Source organism: Lithobates pipiens, unplaced genomic scaffold, assembly GCF_037356315.1.
Source record: "Lithobates pipiens isolate NorthernLeopardFrog02 unplaced genomic scaffold, aLitPip1_a1.2 Scaffold_18, whole genome shotgun sequence".
Classification (NCBI taxonomy): domain Eukaryota; kingdom Metazoa; phylum Chordata; class Amphibia; order Anura; family Ranidae; genus Lithobates; species Lithobates pipiens.
Genome location: NW_027507758.1, coordinates 338968511 through 338995561, shown reverse-complemented (window position 1 = coordinate 338995561; position 27051 = coordinate 338968511). Strand labels below are relative to the sequence as shown.

Below are 27051 nucleotides of genomic sequence, written 5' to 3'. Positions count from 1 at the left end.
TGCAATAACTTTTATGATTCTACTGCGTATAAAATATCCATGGATCCATAGCTGGCTTCATCAACAACAGTTTTTGGGTATTGTTCTTAATCAATCAATGTATGCTGTATTTTTTGTTTAATATATTTATTAGCTATAGCCATAGTTGATGAATTTTTACCAACTTCAGTAACGAGATTCTCCAGGGGGGGTTGACTGTCATATGCTGCGTACCTATAGCCAAAAAAATGAATATAACCATGACGTTTTTTGTATCCACATCTAAGATTAACCTAAACCTTGCAAACTATTTTTAATATGACAGGTAATAGTTATTTTCTGTTTTATAAAAAAATATATATATTTAGATAGAGAGATAGATAGATAGAGAGATAGATAGAGAGAGAGAGAGAGAGAGATAGATAGAGAGAGAGAGAGAGAGAGAGGAGCTCTGACTTTACTATTTACATTCACTTACTATGTGCTTTTTCCGAGTTAGTTAGTTTCACTGTGTTAGTATTTACATCATTAACTATTTCATCATTAATTATGTCTTTGGATCTTAGATTAATCAAACAGAAGTTTGCGTGGATATACCTGCTACCCGTAATTCAAAGGTTGGCTACACTCAGGATGCTTTTGTTTCTGTTATTGATTATTATGAGCCAGGTAAAAAAAAAAACAGTACATTTTTGTATGTGTCTGTGTTTATTTGTGAGTATATACAAACTATATGCATTACTAAAATAATATGTGTAATATTAAGTCAGGTTTGTCCTTGTCAATGCGACCCATATTACTAGTGTTCTTTCCTAGGACAAAGGGAAAAAAGAAAAAAAACTAAATTCATACATATTTAATAGCAAAATAATGTGCGTAGAAATTAGTAAACTGATTTGTCAGGTTAAAGATCAAAGGCAGTTTTAACTTATTCTCTGCCAACTGATATTCACAAGCAATACCTGACAGATTCTATATACCTTTTGTTTTCTACTTTTCTTTAAACAAAACAACATCTTATGAAAGCTAGTATGATTTGACAGGTATATTAGCTTGTAAACCTACAGCAATATGGTCACAAGAATATGGCCTCACTAATATGGCTTCACTATGGCCTCATAATACCAGTCCTTGAGTATGTGGATAGTGATTTATGAAGGTCTACAGGCCTACAGTCTCTCAGCTCTGTATTCACATACTCCTTTTATTTGAACAAGTTGTTCCCAGTCAGTAGAGGGTGCTTTTAGAAAGTTATAAGGTCATTAAGGAAATTCACCTAACTGTCTTTTTGTGGGAAAATATTTCTTTCCATAAATCGACAAACTCTTCACTTTTCCCTGTTACTTTCTCACCAAAAAAAGTACAAAAATATGCATGCAATTATCTTGAATCTTTGGAAGTCAAAACTTACTCCTCAGGCAATAAAATATGATATCTTACTGTTACAAGTTGTTTTGCCTTTCCTAGTGATACAAACATCATCTGGGTAACTCTTTCTTTCATTTTTTTCTTTAATGTTTGTGAAAATGCCACTGTTTTAAGGGCTTCACCCATTGTATTATGACAAAAAATGTAGATTAGTATTATTATTATACAGGATTTATATAGTGCCAACTGTTTATGCAGTGATTTACAACATAAGGGCAGACAGTACAGTTACAATACAGTTTAAAACAGTAAGAATCAGAGGACCTTGCTAATTAAAGCTTACACTCTAAGAGGGAAGGCCAAGAGATACAAAAGGTAATAACTGTGGGGGGTGAGCTGATGGAGAAAATAAAAGTACAGTTGTTAGGTGGGGGCAGGGTAAGCCTTTCTGAAGAGAAAGGGCTTTCAGGGATCATCTAAAGGTGGACAGAGTAGGACATAGTTGGACAGATTGGGGTAGGGAGTTCCAGAGGATGGGAGAGGCTCTGGAGAAGTCCTGGAGGTGAGCATAGGAGAGGTGACAAGGGAGCTAGAGAGCAGGAGGTCTTGGGGGGAGCGAAGAGAGTGGTTTGGTTGGCTGGTGGCAGATATGTGTATGGCTTTGTAAGTTGTTGTTAGTAATTTGAATTGAATTCGTTGGGGGAGCGAAAGAGAAGGGATCAGCAGAGAGGAGTAGAAGACACTGAGCGATTGGTAAGGTGGATGACTCTGGTGGCAGCATTCATAATGCACTGAAGGGGGAGGGAAAGGTAGGCCAATGAGGAGGGATCTGCAGTAGTTGAGGAGAGAGATGACCAGGAAGTGAACTAAGAGCTTTATGGTGTCATTGGTTAGAAAGGGGTGTATTTTAGAGATGTGGAGGTTGAGGCGGCACAGTTAAAAAGTAAAAAGAAAAAACTGCCAGAATTATTTTAAGGTGCAACTTCGCCACATTTTAGCAAACTAGACAAAATAAAAAAAAATGTATTTAATTTTTATATATATATTGTAAAGTAATGCGTTTGAGGCACGGGAGTGATATTTACTAAAACTACATAATTTGGTGCAGCTCTGCATAGAAACCATCAGTTTCCAGGTTTTATTGTCAAAGCTTAATTAAACAAGCTGAAGTTAGAAACTCATTGGCTACCATGCGCATCTGCACCATGTTCTGAGTGCTCCAGTTTTAGTAAATCTCTCCCACTGTGACCATGGACACATGGTACTATTTACAGTGAAAGGCAGTTTGGCACCCCATAGCACATTTACTGCTACAAGGCAGCTGTGTATATATTCATGATTCTGCACATCCGGGTTAGGGGCATGACTGCGCACTGCCAGCGGCTTGCTCCCACTGTGATTTTAAACAGCGGGCGCTGATCAGTTGGTCCCGTGGACCCGACATCCACCGACACCTGCTAATCACAATAAGGTGAAGTGGTTAAAAGACCAGCTCCAAGATATTAGCCAACCCTCCTACGATGCCTTCTTTCCACTGCTTTCTAAATACTGGGAAAAAAAAGAAACCTATCCAAATGTCAGTTTAAATTACCTGAAGCCATGTTCACATGACAATCCTTATCTCTTCTACTGTTTACTTTGGGTGATTCTTCTTCAGGTGTTCACATGACTGCCTGTGGGATGTAGACACCTTCTATTAGTGAAGGCCACTCTACCAGAAGGTTAGGGCTCAGCTACAACCTGGAGCATCAGAAAGAAGTGCCATAGCCTAAGATACATAATGCATATTATTCTTGTCACTGTAGACTTAAACTGAAGTTCAGCAATTTTCTTTTTTCTACAGCTTTAGTGAATTAACTTATCTGCAATCATAATAAGTATTTCTAATGACATGCAGGTAGCTGGGTCTTGTATAAATCTTCTCAGCCGCGTGCCCAGTCCGCTTCCTGGTGATGAACTTCTGATCTTGTGAAAGTTAATAGCTTTGGTCTAGGGGCTAAACTGTATTAGAGTCCTACTGGGACCATTCCTCTCCTCCCCTATTGAGAAAATATCTTTATTATTTACACTGGCTATATAACATGACCTCTGGTGGAGGGAATCCTGTCATTAATCCGAATCTCAAAAGTTTTATTAATTGAGGAAGAGATGTTTCCCCCGACAGATTATCTCTAATGTAGTTCAGCCCAAAGAACCAAAGCTACTAAGGGGCCCCACACAATTACAGCAAGTTCAAAAGTGACAACGCCTACAGGAGAGAGACCCCCAGCACACTGTCATGGGGGGGGGGGGGGGGGGGCTTTGCACTATATTACACACTAAATATGTAACATGGTGCTAAATGTGGAGTTAGCCTTTAATGAAACAATGAAACAAAATGTGCTACTGTTTGTATATTCTAATGCTTTTTGTCTTTTTGATTTTCTCTAGGAAGAAGAGCAGTAAAGAGCTACAATTCAGAGGTGATGCAAAATCTATCCCCATGTACATTCTGCAAAGATGACTGCAAATCATGTAAAAATAATAATCACGCTTTCCATCTATCAACAGCCAAATTTCTTTCAACACTGATGCTGATTTTATATTGTTTACTGCTCTAAAGAAATCTGGAGGGCATTATGTTTTGCAATCTACAGGTGTTGACTTTATAGCAAGTCTTGGAATTTTTCACCTTGTATTACAGGGTAATTTGTGTGAATCAATTGGTAAAGCTGAGGAACTGTCAAAATCTGCAAATAATTGGATTTATCTGAATATAGGCACACAGCTTAGTCCAATCTGTGGAAAAATCATACAATTATACAATCATGATGTTTGGTATTAATTATATGTGTCTCTTCAGACCAAACAGGTCAACATGTAAATATCCAGGTGAATAAAACATTTCTCCCAATTCAGTGTTTACTTCTTAGAAGCCAAATTACAAGTACTGGTGAGGTAAACTATACCAACTAGACAAAGATTGCACTCTGAAGTTGTTTCTTAAGTTTAGACCATTTTAAATTATTTAGATTGAATAAATTATTATTGGATTTATGTTATTACAAAGTATATAATGCAGCAGGTGCAGCCAAGAGGCATCTGAGAACCACATATGGTACTATGTGCCACAAGCTGAGGATAAAAAAAAAATAAAGGCAAACAAAAACAGCAGTATTACAAAATTCTCAAGAGCACGATGTGCTTTTTTTCCTTTACTTGCATGAAATAAATTTGTAGATGGCTTCAGAATAATTAATGCAGTAAAAGCATAAAATACATTTAAAGGGCCAGTCCACCCAAACGTGAAATTTAACCACAATTGGGGTCTGATGCTTTCAGCCACAGAAAGCTTTCAGCTTCCTTAAATCTTTTAGAACTCCAGATTCAAGCTCTTGCACCATACCTTTCCACTGCTTACAATAAATCACAATAAAATCTGACAAGGAAGGTGGGACTCGAACAGTAATTGTTCTTGCAGGTATGCATGTATAGGAACTTAACATCAAAGATCAGATCTCATGCCTCGAATTTACAAAATTAGATTTTGAGATGAGATTTAGGTCTTCAGCATCTACCAAAAAACTAAAATACCAGTTTTGCACAGACTGGCTCATTAAAATAGAATACGTTTATGATATTGGCATATATTTCCAAAATCTTGACAGAAAACGCTATATAGTTCTTTATAGTGGACATTTCATCTGTAATGAGGACTTTTTTAAAACTGTAAGCTATTTTAATGTTAAAAGGTAAATGTAAATGTATGTCACAGGCCTAGCATCAGCATTTTTCTTTCTAATGTTAAATGTTAGGGGGTACTTACAAGTGAACCTATGGGTAAATGTATAAGTGTACATGAAAAAATAAGAGTTGTGCTATGATATATACATTGTAGCATACAGTATAATTTTTTTAAATAAACTATACCTTCAATGAAAGCAGTCCCTGAATTACAGCCAAGTGATATAGCCAAGGCCTGTGTAGAGCATTTTTAGAAGAATAATGCAATTGGTCTTCTGCAGGCAGAAAGAAAAGTGTTTACCCTGTCATCTTTCACTTAAACAGGAGATAATCTCAATCTGTATTGTACAGATTTGTATCTGTACAGATTTTATTACAGGAAGTAATAAAATCTGTAAAAACAAACAAAAATGAAAGGCATAAAGATTACAAATTACACCACCGCTTACAATGTAATGTTGTATACTGATCAGAATCTTAGTCCAAGATGTAGATGATGATGCTGAATGATGCCTGATCAAAGATGACATCATTCTTCTAGGGAGACAGGAAGATGGCAGGTTTCTCTGAGATAGCATAGTGTGTATATACAGTACTTACATTTTATGTCAGGAAAAAACATTTATGTAGTACATTTCTACACTAAATGCACATTTCCTCATGTTTTATCCTATTAAAGCAAGTGCAGAAAGATACCAGTTGATTAGGCAGAAGTGATTTTAGCTACTATCCAGAAAATGAGAAATAATCAAACAGATTATACTTCTCCCTCAGCGCTCATAGAAAAATACTATTTCAAATAACATAAGCAGCTACTATAATGATAAAACAATGAAACAGAAATATGTTACTGTAAATACCAAAACATTAGTAATGCTAATCAATCACACTTTTTTAAAGATTATGATAAAAAGTCCACTTTATAGATAAAATGTGGGTAGTAAATTATCCAACAAGGAAAGTTCGTGCAGGGTTAACTCCAGTCGATCACCTTCACCGCACCGTGTGTGCAACACTATCCCAAGGTAATGAACTTACCAGATGGCACTAGGTCATACGCTTGTGTTTAGGCAATCACTGTAAGCAAGTACTGCATCTCTCCATCTAAGTTGTTGCTCATCACAAGCAAAAGAAAAGAGTGCTCATAGCGTAATCCAGTAACTTGTAATTTTTATTAAAAATAATCCCCTTACAAATGTGCACTTACAATTTTTAAAAAGTAAAAAGACATATATCAGGTAATATGTACATCAAAGAATCTTGTCGTTATCTCCTGTCTACCTTTCACCGCTCGACTGATCTCTCATACAGCGGTGTTCCTGGGTAAGGTGAACAGAGGATCCGACGATGTGAGTTGCTGCGTGGTGATGCCATGACGCGTTTCACCATCACTTCGTCAGAGTAGCTTTTAGCTACTAATTCGTATTATGTGCTGACCACACAGCATAAATGCAATACTAATTCACACACATCATGAACACTATTTGAGCTGTAGTTCAAATAAGAACTAGCGGGCTGATTAAGCTCCTTGAGATAACACAGAAAGTTTACACAGGAGACATTTGGGTCTGAATTTCTGATAAGAATTCGTTTTTTTATTTTTATCTTTTTATTATTTTTTATGTATTTTTTTTTTGCACAAATAGAATAAAATGCTTTCAATGGTATAGTTAGCAAAACAAAAGGGAGCAAATTAGAGAAGGTTCATTGTTAGGGTTTACATACACTTTAACATGACACATTGGCCAAGTCTGATTTTGAGGAAGATGCAAATAGGTACAGTAAAGCCAGCCATGGACAGTTTAACAGGGACTGGCCGAGATTCAAACCATGTATGGGCAGGCTGAATACACTTAAGTTAATTGATCGATCAACTTGGACACAGTATATTGGCATGCATTAAAAAGGGGATCAACTCCAGGGATAAAATGATAATTCTCGCTCTCTAAAAGACTCTGGTCCGGCCACACCTAGAGTATGCTGTCCAGTTCTGGGCTTCAGTCCTCAGGAAGGATGTACTTGAAATGAAGCGAGTACAAAGAAGGGAAACAAAGCTAATAAAGGGTCTGGAGGATATTAGTGAGGAAAGGTTGCGAGCACTGAACTTCTCTCTAGAGAAGAGACGCTCGAGAGGGGATATGATTTCAATTTATAAATACCATACTGATGACTGCACAATAGGGATAACACTTTTTTGCAGAAGGGAGTTTAACAAGACACGTGGCCACTCATAAAAATTAGAAGAAAAGAGGTTTAACCTTAAACTACGTAGAGGGTTCTTTACTCTAAGAGTGGCAAGGATGTGGAATTCCCTTCCACAGGCAGTGTTCTCAGCAGGGGGCATTGATAGTTTCAAAAAACTATTAGATAAGCACCTGAATGACCGCAACATACAATGTAATACTGACATATAATCACATATATAGGTTGGACTTGATGGACTTGTGTCTTTTTTCAACCTCACCTACTATGTAACTATGAAACTACCATTGGGAGAACACAATGGCTGTTTTTCTGGGTTAATCAAGCAATTTTCTTTTATGCAACCCATGGTTGCAGGAAAGAAAATTGCTCTGTCTATGGCCGGCCTAATGCAGGACATACATTATATATTTTATTTCATTCAACCAGCAGATAAAACTGAAAATAAAAATGTACCAACTTCCCCATTCACACTTTCAAGGTAGATGGGAGAATCCCTGCCACTGTGCTACTGTGTATTGATGGTGGGGAGCCTCCCCTGCTCTCAGAACACAATGATTAGTGTTGCTAGCTATACCATATATCATTTGAAAAAACAGGGAGATTGCACAGAAGATGAATTGACTTCTGTAAATCCAGGGTGCCTGGATCAAAATTCAGTCACTGCTGAAGCAGCCATATATGGCCAACTTAAGTCTGTTTAAGCTGTGCATGATTGTGAGTGAAAGTTGTTAGCACAGATGACAGACCGAAACATACACATAATAGAACCACCACATGGCAGTTGTGTTTCTAGCAACTTGAACCATCACTGCATGGTAACATAGAAGATCTTACATTCTGGGCCCATTCAGATACCCTTGGTAACTTCCACATGGCAACATATCATCTAAATTTACTGAGAGGTGCTTCACATTGCATCCCTTGATATTCTGGGGAAGTTCTTCAGAACTGCTTTTCTACATGGTTGAAAGGTATAATTTAGGCAAACAAATGTTTAGGTGCTCCCTGCAATGAAAAATTTGGCTTGAATACATGGGTGATTGGTGCTCTTCTGCGTAGTCCTAAGCACAAAAAAACAAGCTTCAGGGAGAAATAAATATATAAAATGTGGCCTGTAGAGGTGTTACATTTAGAGCAGTGTCACAATACATTCACCTTGACCCATGTGTATTAAAGAGGAGATGTGTTTTTCACAAAAGAAAACCCCTATCTAGGGTTATATTTTAGGCTTTAGCATATAAGGTCTGACATACATCCCTTTATGCATGTCATATCCCAGTAGAGTCTCAATAAACTTTAATTTAATCCCTATGAATACATATATACATTATTTATTTGTTTTGATTACATTTTTTTTTGAGGGGGGGGGGGGGACTGAGAACATGCCACTTTTTATTTTAGACACTCCTGATGAAACATGTTTAGATGTGGAAATTGTTTGCTTGATTTTTTTCTAAAAAAGTGGGTGCTTCTTTAGCTTGTAAAATTGATTTGGAGATCAGTTGAGTTTACTAATATAGAACAAGATGGCAATCTGGCATATATAATGGAGAGTATACTGATTTATACCTACCTGGAGTACATGTTTACAACTAATAGTTTGGATAGTGTAGAATCAGTTGGCAAGATAGAGTTCCTACTGCTTGCTTGAAGCCTGTTGAAATATTCTGCCAAAATAAAAAGAAAGCTACAGTATGTTCCAAAGTAGACCATGATAGTATAGGTAGATGACTGTGTACAGCATATAAAACCTGTTACCAGGCAAATGGAAAGGCTTCTTTGAAAAAGACAAGAAGACTTCTATATGAATCTGGGACAGGTATGCCAAGGAGGTTGATATTATTGGCCTAAAATATGTTGAATACTGTACTGTACTTGTCAATTTTATTTAAAAAATTGATTCTTTTTATACAATCATTTTACACTGAAAATATTAATTAGAGCTTTTCATTCTTTTTATACAATCATTTTACATTGAAAATAGTAATTTGAGCTTTTAAGTTAAGGTTATTTTGCACTGCTTGCTTTGCCTCATTAAAATTCATTTTTTTAACTAGTTTCTGTGTTTTATTTTTTGTGTATTCATTTATGATTTTTACCATTTCAAGGCATGGTAAAGCATGTCTACTTACTATAAACACATAAAACTAAGGGGCCTGATTTTTCCTAAGCAGGTTTCTTACTATGAGTAGGGTAAAAGGTCTATGTGGAAACATTTGTTCCAGCACAGAAAAAAACCTGTAGCCTTGTACAGTAACATGCAAGAGATAGCTACCCTATGTGAGTTCAACTTTGAAATTCTCACTTGACCACAGTAAAGTGGAGCTGGCACCTGCATTTAGTTAATGGTTAATTTGTCAGTATTTTTCATAGGAGGACTGGAAACATTTAGCCTTGAAGGGAAAACACAATCAATGTTCCTTTTCATGGTAAGGACAAATTTCTGTGGGATAAAGAAAGTGTGCCTTGCAAAGTGTGCCTTGGTGTCACAGTGACTGGTTAGCATCAGTCTCTTTTGCAGCTGTCAGCATTTAGTTATATGATACTTTACAAAAGGAAGTCAACTTCACCAATTGCTACTCTACTAAGGCTTGGTTCACACAGGACGCGGCACGACTTGCAGCGCCCCGACCTGCCGCGACCTCAGCGGCGACTTGCAAAACGACTTCTGTATAGAAGTCAATGCAAGTCGCCCGAAGTCGCCGCAAAAGTAGTACAGGAACCTTTTTTCTAAGTCGGAGCGACTCGAGTCGCTCCTATTAGAACAGTTCCGTAGTACAGAACGGGGGCGACTTGTCAGGCGGCGAAGTCGCCTGGACAAGTCGCCCCTGTGTGAACCGAGCCTAACTCTACTTTACCCCTACCAACTGCTGTGCCCATATGCTAGAATGACGTACAGATAGCTATATAATGCCTACCGTGTGTTACTTACTGCAGATTCCTCTCTGATCAGTGTCTGAATGGAGAAGTATCTACACACTGGACCCCCAGCCCAATTATATTTGTTAGTTCTAATCTAGCGGGCAAACGCCCCAGTCCTATATTCTTATAGTACCTTTATACTCCCAGGACCCTCTCTATGCTGATGACACACACATCTAGCTGCCTACTCCTCACCTCAGTCCTTCAGTCTCCTCTCACATTACAAACATACTAACAGACATATCAGCATGAATGTCACACCACTTCCTCAAGCTCAATCTTTTTAAAACTGAGCTCATAATATTCCCCCCTGCCCGTGCCCCCTCCCATGACTTTTCCATCAAGATCAATAATACGGCCATCAGTCCCTCCCCTCATGCCAGGGTGCTAGGTGTACTCCTGGACTCTGACCAGTCCTTTCAGCCCTAAATCCAATCGCTGTCCAAATCTTGCAGACTTCATCTCTGTAACATCTTCAAAATATGCCCCTTTTTAACTGTTGAAACCACTAAGCAACTTATTCACTCACATGTTATTTCTCAAATTGTAACTCCTCATTGGCCTTTCTGCAGGATATCCCCTCTTCAGTCTATCACTGCCAGACTGAACCACCTTACCAACCGTTTAGTGTCCACCACCTCTCTCTGTCAATCCCTCCACTGGCTTGCCATTGCCAAACAAAAAAATAATCAAAACACTACCTATAATATACAAAGCCATTTACAACACTGCCCCGAGCTACATCACCAATGTTGTCTCTAAATATCACGCAAACCGTCCTCTCTGCTCCTTCCATGACCTTCTGCTCTCTAGCTCCCTTGTCTCCTCCTCCCATGATTGTTTCCAGGACTTCTCCAGAGCCTCTCCCATCCTCTGGAACTCACTACCCCAATCTGTTTGGCTATCTCCTACTCTGTCCACTTTGAGGTGATCCCTGAAAACTCATCTCCTAAGGGCACCCTATCCTACCTTTAGCTAATAGCTGAATCTTCTATTTCTCCAATCAGTTCATTCCTCACAGTTATTACCTTTTGTTCCACCAGCTCCTCCCTTTTAGACTGTAAGCTCACAGGAGCAGGGCCCTCCTAACCCTCTTGTATTCAATTCAAAATACCTTTAGGACTGAACATTACTTAAAACTCCCGAACATTATATATTTTCTGAAAGCAGACAGAGAATTAATTTGTGGTAGTTAAAAAAAAAATATGTTGCATGATATTTGCTCAATGGTTTATGAAATGCAAAATTTCAGTATTCGATACACTAAAGTTAATTTTAGGACACTCAAATGCAGTAAATTACCCAATTTGTCAATGCCAGTTCTGAATGTAATTGGAGATCCTTTGTTTATTTTAACCACTTTAGCCCCGGACCAATTTTCAGCCTAAGGACCAGAGGTCTTTTTTACAATTTTGCACTGCACTGCTTTAACTGGTAATTGCGCGGTCATGCAATGTTGTACCCAAACAAAATTTGCGTCCTTTTCTTCCCACAAATAGAGCTTTCTTTTGATGGTATTTGATTGCCTCTGCGATTTTTATTTTTTGCGATATAAATGGAAAAAGACCGAAAATTTTGAGAAAAAAAGATATTTTCTACTTTTTGTTATAAGAAAAATCGAATGAACTCGATTTTAGTCATAGATTTAGGGCAAAATTTATTCAGCCACATGTCTTTAGTAAAAAAAATGTCAATAAGCGTATATTTATTGGTTTGCGCAAAAGTTATAGCGTCTACAAACTAGAGTACATTTTCTGGAATTTACACAGCTTTTAATTTATGACTGCCTATCTCATTTCTTGAGGTGCTAAAATGGCAGGGCAGTACAACCCCCCCCCCCCTCAAATGACCCAATTTTGGAAAGTAGACACCCCAAGGAAATTGCTGAGGGGCATGTTGAGCCCATTGAATATTTTTTTTTTGTCCCAAGTGATTGAATAATGACACACAAAAAAAAAAGTTTACAAAAAGTTGTCACTAAATGATATATTGCTCTCACATGCCATAAATATATGTGGAATTGCACCCCAAAATATATTCTGCTGCTTCTCCTGAGTACGGGGATACCACATATGTGGGACTTTTTGGGAGTCTAGCCGCGTACGGCACCCCGAAATCCAATCACTGCCTTCAGGGTTTCTAAGGGTGCAAATTTTTGATTTCACTCCTCACTACCTATCACGGTTTCGAAGGCCATAAAATGCCAAAATAGCACAAACCCCCCCAAATGACCCCATTTTGGAAAGTAGACACCCCAAGCTATTTACTGAGAGGCATGTTGAGTCCATGAAATATTTTATATTTTGCCACAAGTTGCAGGAATATTACAATTAATTTATTTTTGCACAAAGTTGTCACTAAATGATATATTGCTCACACATGCTAGGGGCATAAGTGAAATTACACCCCAAAATAAATTCTGCTGCTTCTCCCGAGTATGGGGATACCACATGTGGGGGACTTTTTGGGAGCCCAGCCATGTACGGGACCCCGAAAACCAAGCACTGCCTTCCGGATTTAAATATAAAACGCTACCAAAAAAAACTGTTAGCGATCGCAGGGATCAGGCCTGACTCTGCGATCACTGCAGTTATGTGTTTAGTGTTTTGTAAGTGACAGTGATCGATCGATCCTGCACTTGGGTGGGCTGGGCGGAGGGGCAAAACGCAGGTGCTAGCAGGTATCTGGGCTGATCCCGCTAACAATGCGTTTTTTTGGAACCCTAAACTGCTGGGGACGCTAGTATAGATCTGATCAGATCAGATATTGATCTGTTCAGATTCTATATCACTACGGGAGGTGTATGCTTTGCGCGTGGGTGTTAGCGGTACTGGCACTAACCTAGCGCTGCCTGGGGCGATGCAGACCCTGACCCTAAAACCTAATTGATATCACCTGCCGGGTGATCAGGGGGTTAAACCTTTATTGGGTAATAAATGGTGGGTGCCCTGATGCTATAAAAAGCAAACTAACTAACCAGAGTCACCCGTAACACTTATACGGTGATCACTGGTGAAAGGGTTAACTAGGGGCAATCAGGGGGTTCACATTTTTATTAGGTAGTATATGGGGGTCCCTGGCACTATATAAAAACCTGACGGGGAACCTAAATAACTAACTGGCTAACCAGCGTCACCAGTGACACTTATACGGTGATCGCTGGTGAAAGGGTTAACTAGGGGCAATCAGGGGGTTAAAACCATTATTGGGTAGTATATCGGGGTACCTAGCGCTATAAAAACCTGGCGGTGAACCTAAAAAAATAACTAGCTACCTAGCGACACTAGTGACACTAATGCAGCGATCAGAAAAATGATCGCTTAGTGACACTGGCAAAAGGGGGTGAAAGGGTTAACTAGGGGCAATCAGGGGGTTAAAACCATTATTGGGTAGTATATCTGGTACCTAGCGCTATAAAAACCTGGCGGTGAACCTAAAAAAATAACTAGCTACTTAGCGGCACCAGTGACACTAATGCAGCGATCAGAAAAACGATCGCTTAGTGACACTGGCAAAAGGGGGTGAAAGGGTTAACTAGGGGCAATCAGGGGGTTAAAACCATTATTGGGTAGTATATCGGGGTACCTAGCGCTATAAAAACCTGGCGGTGAACCTAAAAAAATAACTAGCTACCTAGCGACACTAGTGACACTAATGCAGCGATCAGAAAAATGATCGCTTAGTGACACTGGCAAAAGGGGGTGAAAGGGTTAACTCTAAGGGCAATCAGGGGGTTAAACCTTTGTTGGGGGGTGGTAGGGGGCTACCCTGGGCCTAACACTAACTGCCCTGGCAGTTTTTACTTTTACAACTGACACTGAATGCAGTGATCAGTAAATAAATGATCACTGCAATCAGTGACACTGTGACTGGGAGGGGGAGGGGGGGGGGCGATCGGGGGGGGGGGGGGGGGTTGTGTGCCTATGTGTACCTACATGTCAGTGTAGTGTTGGTGCACACTTACTTTTAGTCTTCTCCTCGTAGTCCGGTCAAAAAGACCGCCCCGAGGAGAATGACATCACTTCCTCCCGCCTGTGTATACAATACACAGTGGGAGGAAGCTTCTCATTCGCCAGGAGCGATCGAGAGGGGATGGCCAGAAACCGATGGCCATTCCCTCATCCCGGATCGCTCCTGAAGCGAAACGGACCGCCGCATCCAGCGGGAGGGGGTCCGATCTGACCCCCCACCCGCTGGAAGGCAAGCACGTACATGTACGTGCTTGTGCCTGTACATGCCATTGTGATGACGTACAATGGCATGCGGCGGTCGTTAAGTGGTTAAAGTGAATTTAGAAGGAGCTGTCATCCGGCCCTCCACTAAAGTAAACAAAGGGTCAGGGTCACTGGGGGACCCCTGCCCCTTTCTCTACTTCAGAGAATGACAGCTCCATCTCCAGCACTATAAAGTAAACAAAGAGCCAGTAATTACATTCAGACAGAGGCAATGACAGTCAGAGCAAGCAAGTGACATAGCCCCCTCACTGTAAACCCTGCTCCTCTTTGCAAACCCTGCCCACCCCCTCCCTTGTCTATTGTACACACTGCGTCCAACTGTATTCAGCCTGGGCTGTTAGAATCCCCACTGACAGCAGCAATAAGTCACTGGTTAAGATGCCGGAAGGTGCTGGCTCCTAACAACTAATGCAAAAACAGACCGTTTGTCTGTTTACATCCATTTTTCGTCCGTTTAGTTTTTTTTATGGAACAAAAAGAGGTTCCAAAAAAACAGATGTTGACGGATGCAGTTTTAAATGGATGATTATCCATTTACATACATTTTTCCATAACGATGCATTGATGTTCATTTTTCAATTGATGGATGAAAAACGGACAAATGGCCTGCATGTGTGAAAGGAGCCTTAGGCCGCGTACACACGCGCGGACTGTTCGCCCAACCTTGTTCGTCAAACAGTTTGACAAACAGTCCGCTCAAAATTAGCATGAGCGGACTTGACCACACACGATGAACGAACAGTCCGCTGAAACCGTGCGCGATGACGTGAACGGCACGTACGACGGGACTAGAAAAACGACGTCCTATACACTGCAATGCAACCTTCGGCGTGTAAATCCTTTCTGAGCATGCGTGGAACTTAGTTTGATGAACAAGCCTACACACGAGCGGACTGTCCGCTCAAACCAAGTTTCAGCGGACAGTTTTACGGGATTTCCGAAAAACTTTGTTCGTCAGACTGTCCGCTGAAACTGCCCGCTGAAGCCCACAAACGAGCGGACTGTCCGCTGAAACACTGTTCAGCGGACAAAGTTGGGCGAACAGTCCGCCCGTGTGTACGCGGCCTTACTCTAATTTTTGAGAGCTTCCAACTTGAAGCATATATAGCAATGAATATTTTTGAGGCTAGGGATGCCTGGAGGTAGACCATTCCTCCATAAAACTGAACTTCACTCCAGCCCCTGGGGTGTCCCGGAGCTCCTCTACCAGATGCTGACAACTTTGGATGGCTTCTTATGGGTTCCAATCTTTGGCCAGGGTCAAAATGATGTGCGCAGCTCAGTGTGTAGCACAGATAGGCAGGTAAGAAATGTTAATACCACAGATATAGTATGTCTGCGGCTTTAAAAAAACATGCCTGTTCACAAAATTTCTAAATTCCAGAACAAACACCGTTTAACAGTTTGCTTTATAAAGAGGGGTTTTAGTTGAACAACATTTGCAAATATATGTGAAAGCCATTATATCTCATCAAGGCCCCTTTGTGTCTTCATGAGAGCCCCCAAATGGGAACATATATAGAAATAGAGGGCAGATACCCAACACCTCTTATGCCGCGTAGACACGGTCGCAGAATCCGTCGGAATGCGTCTTATTGGACCGTGTCGTCAGATAATCCGACTGTGTGTGGTATGCATCGGACTGATTCCATCCGAATCTCCGTCGGACCCAATTTTCCAACATGTTGGAAATATTTCCCGACCAACTGGGCCGGTCGGACGTAATCCGATCATGTGTAGAGTATTTTGATCGGACCAAGTGCCACGCATGCTGAGATCAAATTCCTACATCAAAGCTATTGGCTACTAGCCTGAATCTAGTCCCATTGTAACGAAATTACGTCATCACGTTCTGAAAGATTGGATTTTTCGACAACTTAGTCGGACCGTGTGTATGCAACAGTTTCGGACAAGATCCGATGGAGAAAATCCGAAGGATTTGGTTGTCGAAATCTCTGACCGTGTGTACAGGGGCTTAAAGGTGTAGGGACACACAAGAAGCTTAACACAGCACATTGGCAGCTGAGGCCCTTCAGTGTGTCCTTACGCCAAACCCAGCAAGCTAAACAAAAATGGCAATGGCTTCACATTAAAATTAGCTTTTTAAAGCAAGGTGCTTATCAATGGGCTTTACACAGGAAATACAACACAAATGTTCCCAGCACACTTACCAGTGAGCCAATGAAAAACAAAACACTATTTAACACTTTTTTTTAAAAACAGGTATGCCTAGAGGCAGAGGCACACTGGAAGCCCAACACAGCACCAGGGCAGCTGAAGACCCCCAGGGAGCCTCCATGCCAAAAGTTTACCTCTATCGAGTTTTCACCATTGTTTGTGTTGCCGTTGAAGAATTTTTCTTTATTTCCTGTAAAGTGCAAAGAGTGTCACAATAAAAGAAAGCAAGGGAACATTTTTAAAGTGAGGTAGACCCAGACAAGAGTAATATCCTGACAGACATCTAACCTATGATGGGAGCTGGGTTTCCTGATTTCATAATGGTATTGATAATATGTAAATCAATATATCATTAAAAATCCTAATATAACATAGTGGATGATTGACCAACAGGTTATGGGACTTTAACTCATTCTTAACTGGAGATAAGCACATTTCTAAGAAGTCTTATCAGCCATGGTTCAGCTGAACTTTTAAAAAATGTCCACATTTTGGAAATTTGGAACTACTGAACAGGAAGTGCAATAAAGTCAATGGCATTCTCAATCAGGCTCCTGCCAGCCCTGCCTGATAATGATGAGAACAAAATGTCTGGGTCACTTTCCTTAAACATTTTACTATGGGTGGGAGCTGGCAAGGCAAAAATAGCCTTTGGAGCAGCATTTGGTCCTTTTTACCCAGAAATCTTTTTGCAATCCAAACTAAAAATTACACCTAGATTCAGATTGGGCCATCTGAATGCAAAAAGTGCTGTTCAAATTTAAAAAGAACTATGGGATGTGTGGAAAAAAAAATCACCTATTTGGATGCAGCAATAATTTCATTCTGCATTTGCCCCTCACCAGCTCTAGACTAAGAACTGATCACTCAGCTCCTGGTCTTCAGGCTGCATAGAGCTGGTGACTGTCAGTCACCGACTCTCTCTGCTCTGCCCCTCCAGTGCTTAATGGAGCGCAGGACTGTGGAGAGGGCAGGAGCGGGAGTGGCTGACTCAGGCTCTCAGCAGCTCTTTGAGTGGTCCTGATCTGGGCGGATCCTGACCATACGGTCGGGATCTTTACAGAGCCTCGACTGGCTTTATGTGTTATGTAAGCTGAAAACGGGTCACAGGAGTACAGAACGCACTGCACCCCTGTGATCCATAGAAGTACAGCCAAAAAGCTTTAGCTATTCTTCCCATTTAGCAATATCTTATATTCAGGATCAACTTTACTCTCAACATACAGGTTGTTCTTGTTTACTTCAGAAAGTATGGCACAGCGAAAAAGCAACATCTAACATATGATACATTGAAGAATTTGATAATGTCCATAGGTTGATCATTGTCTGACAAATCTTCATTACACATCCTTGAATGTGTACTTGTAGATATGCATTTGTGTGGATAGTTTGTATTTGACCCTATTTATTCCCAAATTCTTAGAGCTGTACTGTACAATTACTGTACAATTACTTTAAATGTGAATCTACAATACATTTCCCACTTGTAGCCTAATATTATTCTGCATACGACAGGTTTCCATTGACATGGCATCTCCCCAGCAAAGGATTAGGAACCCTCAAATGTTCTGCACTTTTTTGACACTAGCAGACTGCTTTGTGGATAATTTTTTCCTTCAAATATTAAATACATACTGAGAAACCATTTGTAAATTTCCCATTGGCTAGGAATGTTCTTAAGAATATAACATTAGTAATACATGAAATGTATTCCCCATACATTATTTATTTTAATAAATAGGCTGAAGTTTAATTGAAAGTGGGTAATGAAGTCATCTGTATGTATTAACACGTAATTGTTGTATATATCTTGGATAATATATTTAAAAGAAAATGGCTTAAAATTTAGACATTGTAAGAATGTAATGCCCTGGAAACCAAAACACAAATGTGCTAGGTCTTTAGTTTTCATATTTAGCAAATCCTATATTTTACTGAGATGCGTAAAATGCCTAAATGATGGATGATTTTATATTTTGGTTCACTCCCCAGGGTAGAAAGGCTGCTCCTTCATACTGAGAGGAGGCAGCTTTTTTGAATTTGACACATTATATAGATCCTGCCTGGAAGACTTTCATTGGAGCTGTTCCATGCATTTTCAACTAGAAGAATGCCTCACAGCAAACTAATAAAACGCTGTTGAGATAAAGAAGGCTCTGAAGTGGGGAAAAATATACTTTCCAGCTTAAAGCAGAACTAAAGACAAAGCTTATTTGTCATTTTAAATAGAGTAAGGGAGGGTTATAACCCCTTTCAGCTTCTTTTTTTTGGCCTTCTGTGTTCCATTGGGGAGATGTTCCTTCATTTCCTGCCCCAGTGTCAAAACAGGAAGTAAGAGGAAATCCATCCTACATGCTGATGTTCTTGTTGTCACCAGAACTTGTGTTCCCATTGGAAGATTTCCCATCTATTTCTATTCTGGCGACAACCCAAAATTTGGGATATTCGTTTACTTTTAATGATTGATAATAACCAGGGCAGAAAGCAATAAAAACATGACAGGTGTTCTAACCCTCTTCCAGTCTAAAACTAAACAAAAAGTTTTCACTTTAGTTACACTTTAAGTTGAATATTCAAAAACCGACAACACAAAACTTTGTACAGAGCAGCCTGAATCTTCCTCTTCTCTGGTCCCGTTTCGCTGCTCCGGGCCCCTCCCTCCTGTCGAGTAACCCCAAAGCAAGCAGCTTTCTATGGGGGCACCTGAGCCGAGTCACAGCTCTGTGTGTCCACTCAGAGACAGAGCCCCAACCCGGCCCCTCCCCTCTCTCCCCTGATTGGCTAACTGACTTTGATTGACAGCCGTGGGAGCCAGCGGACATCACTGGATAGAGGTGAGGCTCAGGTAAGTAATTAGGGGGTGCTGGGGAGGCTGCTACACACAGAAGGTTTTTATCTTAATGCATAGAATGCATTAAGATAAAAAAACTTTCTGTCTTTACAAATCCCTTAATGTTGGAATGTTGGAGCTCTCTTGGGTCTCTAAATTCAGCTATTTAGGAATAGAGGTGCAGCCTAACCTTCTCTCCTATCTTGATGACAATGTATACCCAGTGCTACATCAATTGATTCTTAAGTGTCAGACCTGGAAGTGACTACCCTTCTCCCTTGTAGGCAGAATCAACCTCATAAAGATGACCTTTCTCCCCAAATTTTTATATGTGTATAGGAATACCCTGGTCCCTATTCCCAATGCTTTTTTTTTTTTTGTCAAACTAGACCAAATTATTAGCAATTTCATTTGGGCGGGCTGTAGTCCTAGAATAGCCAAATCTACTCTACAGATTCCATTAACACTGGGGGGTCTATTCCTACCCTGCTTCCGTCAATAATATTGGGTGGCGGTCTTGGTGACTGTGCGCTGGTGGTTTGCACAGGTTGCGCAGTCAATTTAGAGGCAGCCATACTGGGGTCCTACGCGGCACTAAGTAACCTGGTGTTTAGAGGGAAGGAGCATGACACTATGACTATAACACTGACAACCACGGTTAAGGTATGGGATCAGATGACCAAGTTCATATGTCCCTCACAGATGATCTCCCCCCATGCCCCACTTTGGGGCAACTCTAGGTTTCCAACACCTACGCACAATCCCTGATCCCAGTGTATGGGCTAGATTTGAAATTACTAAGATACAGCATGTGATGCCGTATGGTAATTTACAACCATACACTACCCTCAATACCACGTTCCAGCTGCCCTCCTGGATGTTCTTTAGATTCCTCCAGCTCTGACATGCACTCCAATCACAATTCCCCCAGACCCCAAATGTTGCCTCCGACATGGTAGAATCCTCCTTGGTGTCTCACAGCGCAGATAGGATTCTCTTGTCCCTATACCTTAGACTCTCCTCCAGGGATACAGATAAAAATGCACAACTCTTTCACAGCTGGCAGGGTCATATTCCTACCCTGGACTCAGAAGATTGGGATGAGGGGATCCAACAGTACATACCACTGATGATCTTTGCCAGAGACAGATATATTCAGCTTAAATTTCTGCATAAAGCTTACTATACCCCTTAGAGACTAGCTAGGATATACCCTACACATTCGGACCGCTGCCCCAAATGTCTAAATGACGTAGGGACCTTCATCCATGTGGTCTGGACTTGTCCTCTGATACAGGAATTCTGGAAGGGTGTGGTAGGAGAAATCAATGACATTGGAGGGCTACTGTCATGGTTATGCAGTGATCTTCCTGTTTGCTTACCTTCCCTCATGTGTTCTGACTAAGAGGCCAGCCACTTCCACCTGGTGGTTTTTATAAACTCTCCTGTAAGCATGGCTCCACCCCAGGCCCTATCAGGAAACCTTATATTAACCTGTGCACTGCAAGGCAAGAGTGCTGATCAACCATTGTGTATTCCTTTGTGTGTTTAGCTTCCTGTTACCTGCCGTGTGCTCTTCTGTTGTTCCGTTACCGACTTTGGCGTGTCTTTGACTATCCCTGTTTGCCTGTGATCCTGACCTTTTGCCGTGTTCCTGACTATTCCTGTCTGCTTGTAGCAGCGACCTTGGCTTTGTCCCTCACCATCCCTATCCTTCTGTTGCCTACTGTGGGTGTGAGCTGGGGGACCCTGGAGGTCGCGACCTGGAGCCAGTTGCAGCCAAGTCCATCCTCACCACTCGAGGCTCTGGTGAACACCTGCTGGCTCTTAGACTCCGCGCCCCAGGGAATCTTACGCTCTAACCCTGGAGGGACCTGTCTCCCATCCACAGCAGTCAGCCGTAGGGTCCACAACCTTGCAGTGCACTCCTGAACCCTACGGTGTGCATCTGTCACCTCGCCTCAAGGTGACCTGACAGTTTGATCAGCCATGGACCCGGCTGACGTGCCGCTTCCTGCAGATGATCCATTGCAGAGCTTAGTTCGCAGACTTGAGACCCAAGAATCGCATCAGACCCAGGTGATGCGATTCCTTCAGGATTTGGCATCCCGTGTTGAACAGGTTCAGGCCTCATTAGGACCCCTGGTTCAACAACCTCAACCGCTATCTGCCGCTGCACCTATCGCATCAGTCGCAGCCACACATTCATTACAACTACCAGCTCCGTCCCGTTTCTCTGGGGACTCCAAGGCTTGCAGGGGGTTCCTTAGCCAGTGCACAATTCATTTTGAACTTCAGCCCCAAAACTTCCTGTCCGATTGGGCAAAAGTTGCATATATCATATCCCTCCTGTCCGGCGAGGTGTTAGCTTGGGCTGCCCCTCTGTGGGAACTGAATGATCCAGTGGTTTCTAGCCTGTCTGATTTCTTGAAACTTTTTCGGAATATCTTCGAGGAACCGGGTCGTGTTTCCTCAGCGGCTAGCGCTCTTTTACGTCTCCGTCAAGAGTCCGCGTCTGTGGGACAGTATGCTCTTCAGTTCCGTATCCTCACAGCTGAATTGAGCTGGAATAATGAGGCCCTAGTTGCAACCTTTTTACATGGCCTCTCTGATAGAGTGAAGGAGGAATTAGCAGGAAGATCCCTTCCTGCTGATGTGGACAGTGTCATCACCTTGTGTAACCAGATCGATATTCGCTTTCAGGAGAGGGCCCTGGAAAAAAGACGCCAGCACTCCCCGTTCTTTAGGCAGCCCGAGCCCCCAGTCCCTTATCTTCAATCCGAGGAGCACCCCCTGCCTACTGAGGAACCTATGCAGTTGGGCTGGACTAAGTTATCTCCCGAAGAACGTGCTAGGCAAAGAACTCATTTAATGTAGTGTATAATGTGTTCACTCACCTTTCCATTCTTTTCATTTAGAAGTGTTTTTTGGATCCGTATTGCCTACTTCCTGTCCTTCTCCCAGGTGGGTGTCCCGTCTGCAAAGTCGTTGTGAAGGGTTGTCCCGTACATGCGCGCTCCCAGCACTGGAACTACATCCCTATGAGGGGTCATCCATCTCATTGCTGGCTCATCCATCCCATTTATGACTCATTAATCCCATTTATGGCTCATCCATTCCTCAATCCAATTTCTGGCTCATCCATCCCATTTATGGCTCATCCATTCCTCCGTCCCATTTCTGGCCATGCACCCCTCCATCTAATTTCTGGCTCATCCATCCCATTTATGGCTTATCCATTCCTCCATCCCATTTCTGACTCCTCCATCCCATTTCTGGCTCATGCATCTCATTTCTGGCTCATCCATCCCATCCATCCAGTTTCTGACTCATCCATCCCTGTCATCCCCCACCATGTCATAGCGTTTCACCCATCCTCCACTCTGTCATTGTGTGTCACCCATGCTCCACCCCATCACTGTGTGTCTCCCATCCTCCACCCCGATATTATGTGTCTCCCATCCTCCACCCCGATATTATGTGTCACCCATCCTCCACCCAGTCATTGTGTGTCACCCATGCTCCACCCCATCACTGTGTGTCTCCCATCCTCCACCCCGATATTGTGTGTCACCCATCCTCCTCCCGGTCATTGTGTGTCACCTATTCTCCACCTCGTTATTGTGTGTCACCCATCCTCCACCCCATCATTGTGTGTCACCTATCCTCCATCCTGTTATTATGTGTCACCCATCCTCCAGCTCCTCTATGTGTGTCACCCATCTCCCACAATGTCATAGCGTGTCACTCATCCGCCACCCAGTCATTGTGTGTCACCCATCCTCCACCCTGTCATTGTGTGTCACCTATCCTCCACCCCATTATTGTGTGTCACCCATCCTCCACCCCATCATTGTGTGTCACCCATCCTTCACCTCCTCTATGTGTGTCACCCATCCCCCACAATGTCATAGCGTGTCACCCATCCTCCACCCCGTCATTGTGTGTAACCCTTCCTCCACCCCCTCTATGTGTGTCACCTATCTCCCACAAAGTCATAGCGTGTCAGTCATCCTCCACCCCATCATTGTGTGTCACCCATCCCCCACAATGTCATAGCATGTTACCCATCCTCCACCGCATCATTGTGTGTCACCCATCCTCTACCCTGTCATTGAGTGTCACCCATCCTCTACCCCATCATTGAAATCTATTTTGCCATCTATCTATCTATATTAAAATCTGTATACTGTATCACGCTATGCAGACAATTCATTTTTTCACATGATTTACTGGAGCCTTACACAGCGTGACTAAAACTTGGTGTAAGTTCAGGTGGAGCGGTGATGATTCAATTTTAATTAAAGGTGCGATACATTTGTCTATGTGGTGAGTGTACCCACAAAGGGCAGATTCCCTCATGTGGTGAAGTGTCTGGTGGATGTAGCCTGATTTATAATCAATTACAACACAAGTCACTATTGATCTCCTCTGCACCATTTTCCCACATATGAACATTATATGGAAGCTTGCCATTTTATGATCTGACAAGAGTGCTGCTACAATATTACTAAGAACTCTTTTAGTAGGGTGTATTTTTAGCATTGTCTTTTACATTGTATTGATTCTTTAGCAGCTACTGTACAGTATTTGATTGCACGATTAACATTGTATTTTCATATGCGCAACTTTCACTACATAGAGATCTATGTTTTTCAGATCCTAAGCGCTGAACAGTGATTTTTTAGGAGGGCTAGTTTAAGCATCTTTTATTTATATGTTGTGTAGAGGGTCCACCTGAGGCAGGGTTAAGAATGGGTTAATTGAAGAGGGCAGGTATTTCCCCTTCAGACCTGCTAATTGTCAGCTGGGCTGAAAGTGGCAGTGTGGAGCTGTTTGAGTAGGAGAGAGAGAGACAGCAGCACGCTGTGTGAAAAGGTCCATTGCTGAGTCTGTGTGAAAAGGTCCATTGCTGGATCGTGTACCTGCTGGGTGAGCTTAACCACATAAAAACTGTAGCTTTGATTGGAGCCATAAACTTTTACCTGTAAACCTGTGTGCGACTGAACTGTGAGTTGTACCTGTGTGCACATCCGTGTGACAAGACAAGTCTGTCTGGTCTTATGTTTATTTTTCACCCCTCTGATCCCCTGCAATTGCTGGAGAATGCATTAGGCAGTTTGAGGGGTCCAGTCCAATCCCATGTCCTGGGTTAAAGCTGTACAGACAGTGAAATCTTCTGAACAAGCCATGGAGGACGTGGTTAAGCAGCTGGTACTGGCTAATATACAAGTGCAGGCCCGCCATCAGGAGGCCCAGCAGGCCCTGGTACAAGTACAGGCTCGGCAGGAGCAGATTCTGGTGCACACAGTCGCTGTACAACAGGAAACAAACCACTTACTGAGTGAAAAGATAGCGGAATTACAAAAGGCGGTGATCCAGCAGGCTAAAATTACAAAAGGTGACTCTGTTGTAAAGAATGACCCCTGGAAGGCAGTGCAGCGGACCCTGCAAAAGATGACGGCCTTAGACAACATGGAAGCATACCTAGTGATGTTTCAGCGAGTTGCAGAAAGGGAAGGTCTGCCTGATAAAGACTGGGCAGATGTACTGTCTCCTTTCCTGACCACAGACCACATTTTCACAGTCCGCTGGTACCGCTTCCAATTATCGAGGTTCCCTTTGAGCGCATAGCCATGGACTTAATGGGCCCCTTACCTAAGTCAGCTAGGGGACACCAATACATTTTAGTTGTCCTCGACATTGCCACCAGGTATCCGGAAGCGGTCCCTTTAAGAAATTGCTCATCCAAGGTCATGGCACAAGAGTTTCAGATGTTCAGGAGAACAGGACTCTCATCCGAGATCTTGACAGACCAAGGTACCCCGTTCATGTCAAAAGGGATGAAGGAACTCTGTAAACTTTTTAAGATTAAACACTTGCGGACTTCAGTGTATCGCCCACAAACTGATGGGTTAGTGGATCGGTTCAACAAAACCTTAAAGGGAATGCTGAAGAAAGCAGTTGAGGAGGATGGTGGGGATTGGGATTGCTTGTTGCCTCCCTTGTTGTTTGCCATAAGAGAGGTACCCCAGGCCTCCATGGGATTCTTCCCATTTGAGTTGGTTTTTGGGAGACACCCCTGTGGACTACTGGTCATAATGAAAGAGACATGGGAACAAGAAGCTTTCCCGTCGCGGTGTGTGGTAAAACATGTCTCTCAAGTGCAGGACCAAATAACAAATGTAGTTATAGTATAGTACGGGAACATTTGCAGGCTGCGCAAAATGCCCAGAGTCGTGTATAAAACCGATCTGCCAAGGTTAGAGAGTTTAAATCTGGGGATCGGGTGCTGTTCTTTGTGCCTACTGTGGATAGTAAGTTTCTCACCAAGTGGCAAGGACCCTTTGAGATAGTTGAGAGGGTGGGCAAGGTTAAATATCAAGTCCATCAGCCCATCAAACGTAAACCCTACCAGATTTACCAAGTCAACTTGATCAAACCATGGAAAGATAGACAGCTTTTGGCAGTCGGTCTGAAGGTCCCAGAAGACCCTGATGCTCAGATTAAGAAGGTAGGGATTGCAGAGGCTCTCTCCCCTTCTCAAAAACAGGAGTCCTGAGAGTTTTTTCAGAGGAATCAATACATTTTTTCAAACCTGCCAGGCCTAGCCTCGGTGACTGAACATAATGTCATCACAGACCCTGGCGTTTGAGTAAACCTCAAACCTTACCGCTTACCCAAAGCTCGCTGAAATACTATCTCGGCCAAGCTTAAGAGTATGTTGGACCTTGGGATCATTGAAGAGTCTTCAAGTAGCTGGTCCAGCCCTATAGTCATTGTACCCAAGCCGAATGGAACCTGGCAGTTCTGCAACGACTTTCGCAAGTTAAATGAAGTCTCCAAGCCAGATGCATATCCCATGCCTCGGGTGGATGAGTTAATGGAGAGATTAGGACCGGCCTGGTACATCACCTCTCTTGACTTGACCAAGGGATACTGGCAGATCCCGCTTTCCTGAGAGGCTAAAGAAAAAACTGCATTTGCCACACCAGAAGGGTTATGGCAATATGCCGGAATGCCGTTTGGGTTACATGGGGCCCCAGATACTTTCTGAGAGGGCCATGGACTTCGTCCTAAGACCTTATAAAGAAATTCTCAGGACCCTATCTTGATGCCATTGTCATCTTTAGACAGGACTGGGAGAGTCACTTACTGAAGGCCCAGTTGGTCTTGGATGCACTCCGAAGGGCAGGGTTCACAGAACCCGGAAAAGAGCAAGGTTGGGCTGGAGAAGGCCCACTACCTGGGGTATTTTGTAGGTAGGGGCATGATTAAACCCCAACTAAACAAGGTGGAGGCTATTCAGAAATGGCCCTGTCCACTAACAAAGAAACAGGTGTGTTCTTTCCTTGGCATTCTGGGCTATTATAGGAGGCTTGTCCCCAACTTTGCCAGTCTAGCAGCACCTCTGACTGATCTCACCAAGGGAAAGAACGCAACCGTTTTTCAGTGGAGTGCAGAAGCTGAAGCAGCTGAAGCTCCCGACTTCCAAAAAGAGTTCCTGGTACAAACAGATGCCTCAAAGTTGGGTCTGGGTGCAGTACTGTCCCAGATGATTGGGGGGATGAGCACCCCGTTGTGTACTTGAGTTGGAAGCTCACAGCAGCT

General features: G+C 42.3%; 1 protein-coding gene across 2 annotated transcripts in view; it reads left to right on the top strand.

The window, feature by feature from the left end:
• LOC143988096 (CD109 antigen-like) overlaps positions 1-9328 on the top strand; it is a 249191-nt gene extending 239863 nt beyond the window's left edge. For both annotated transcript variants that reach the window (XM_077487378.1, XM_077487379.1), the window contains 2 exons: positions 546-648; positions 3778-9328. In XM_077487378.1, coding sequence (XP_077343504.1) covers positions 546-648; positions 3778-3947 — 273 coding nt within the window. In that variant the 3' untranslated portion in view covers positions 3948-9328. The remainder of the gene's footprint in view (positions 1-545; positions 649-3777) is intronic.
• Positions 9329-27051: the final 17723 nt, after the last annotated feature.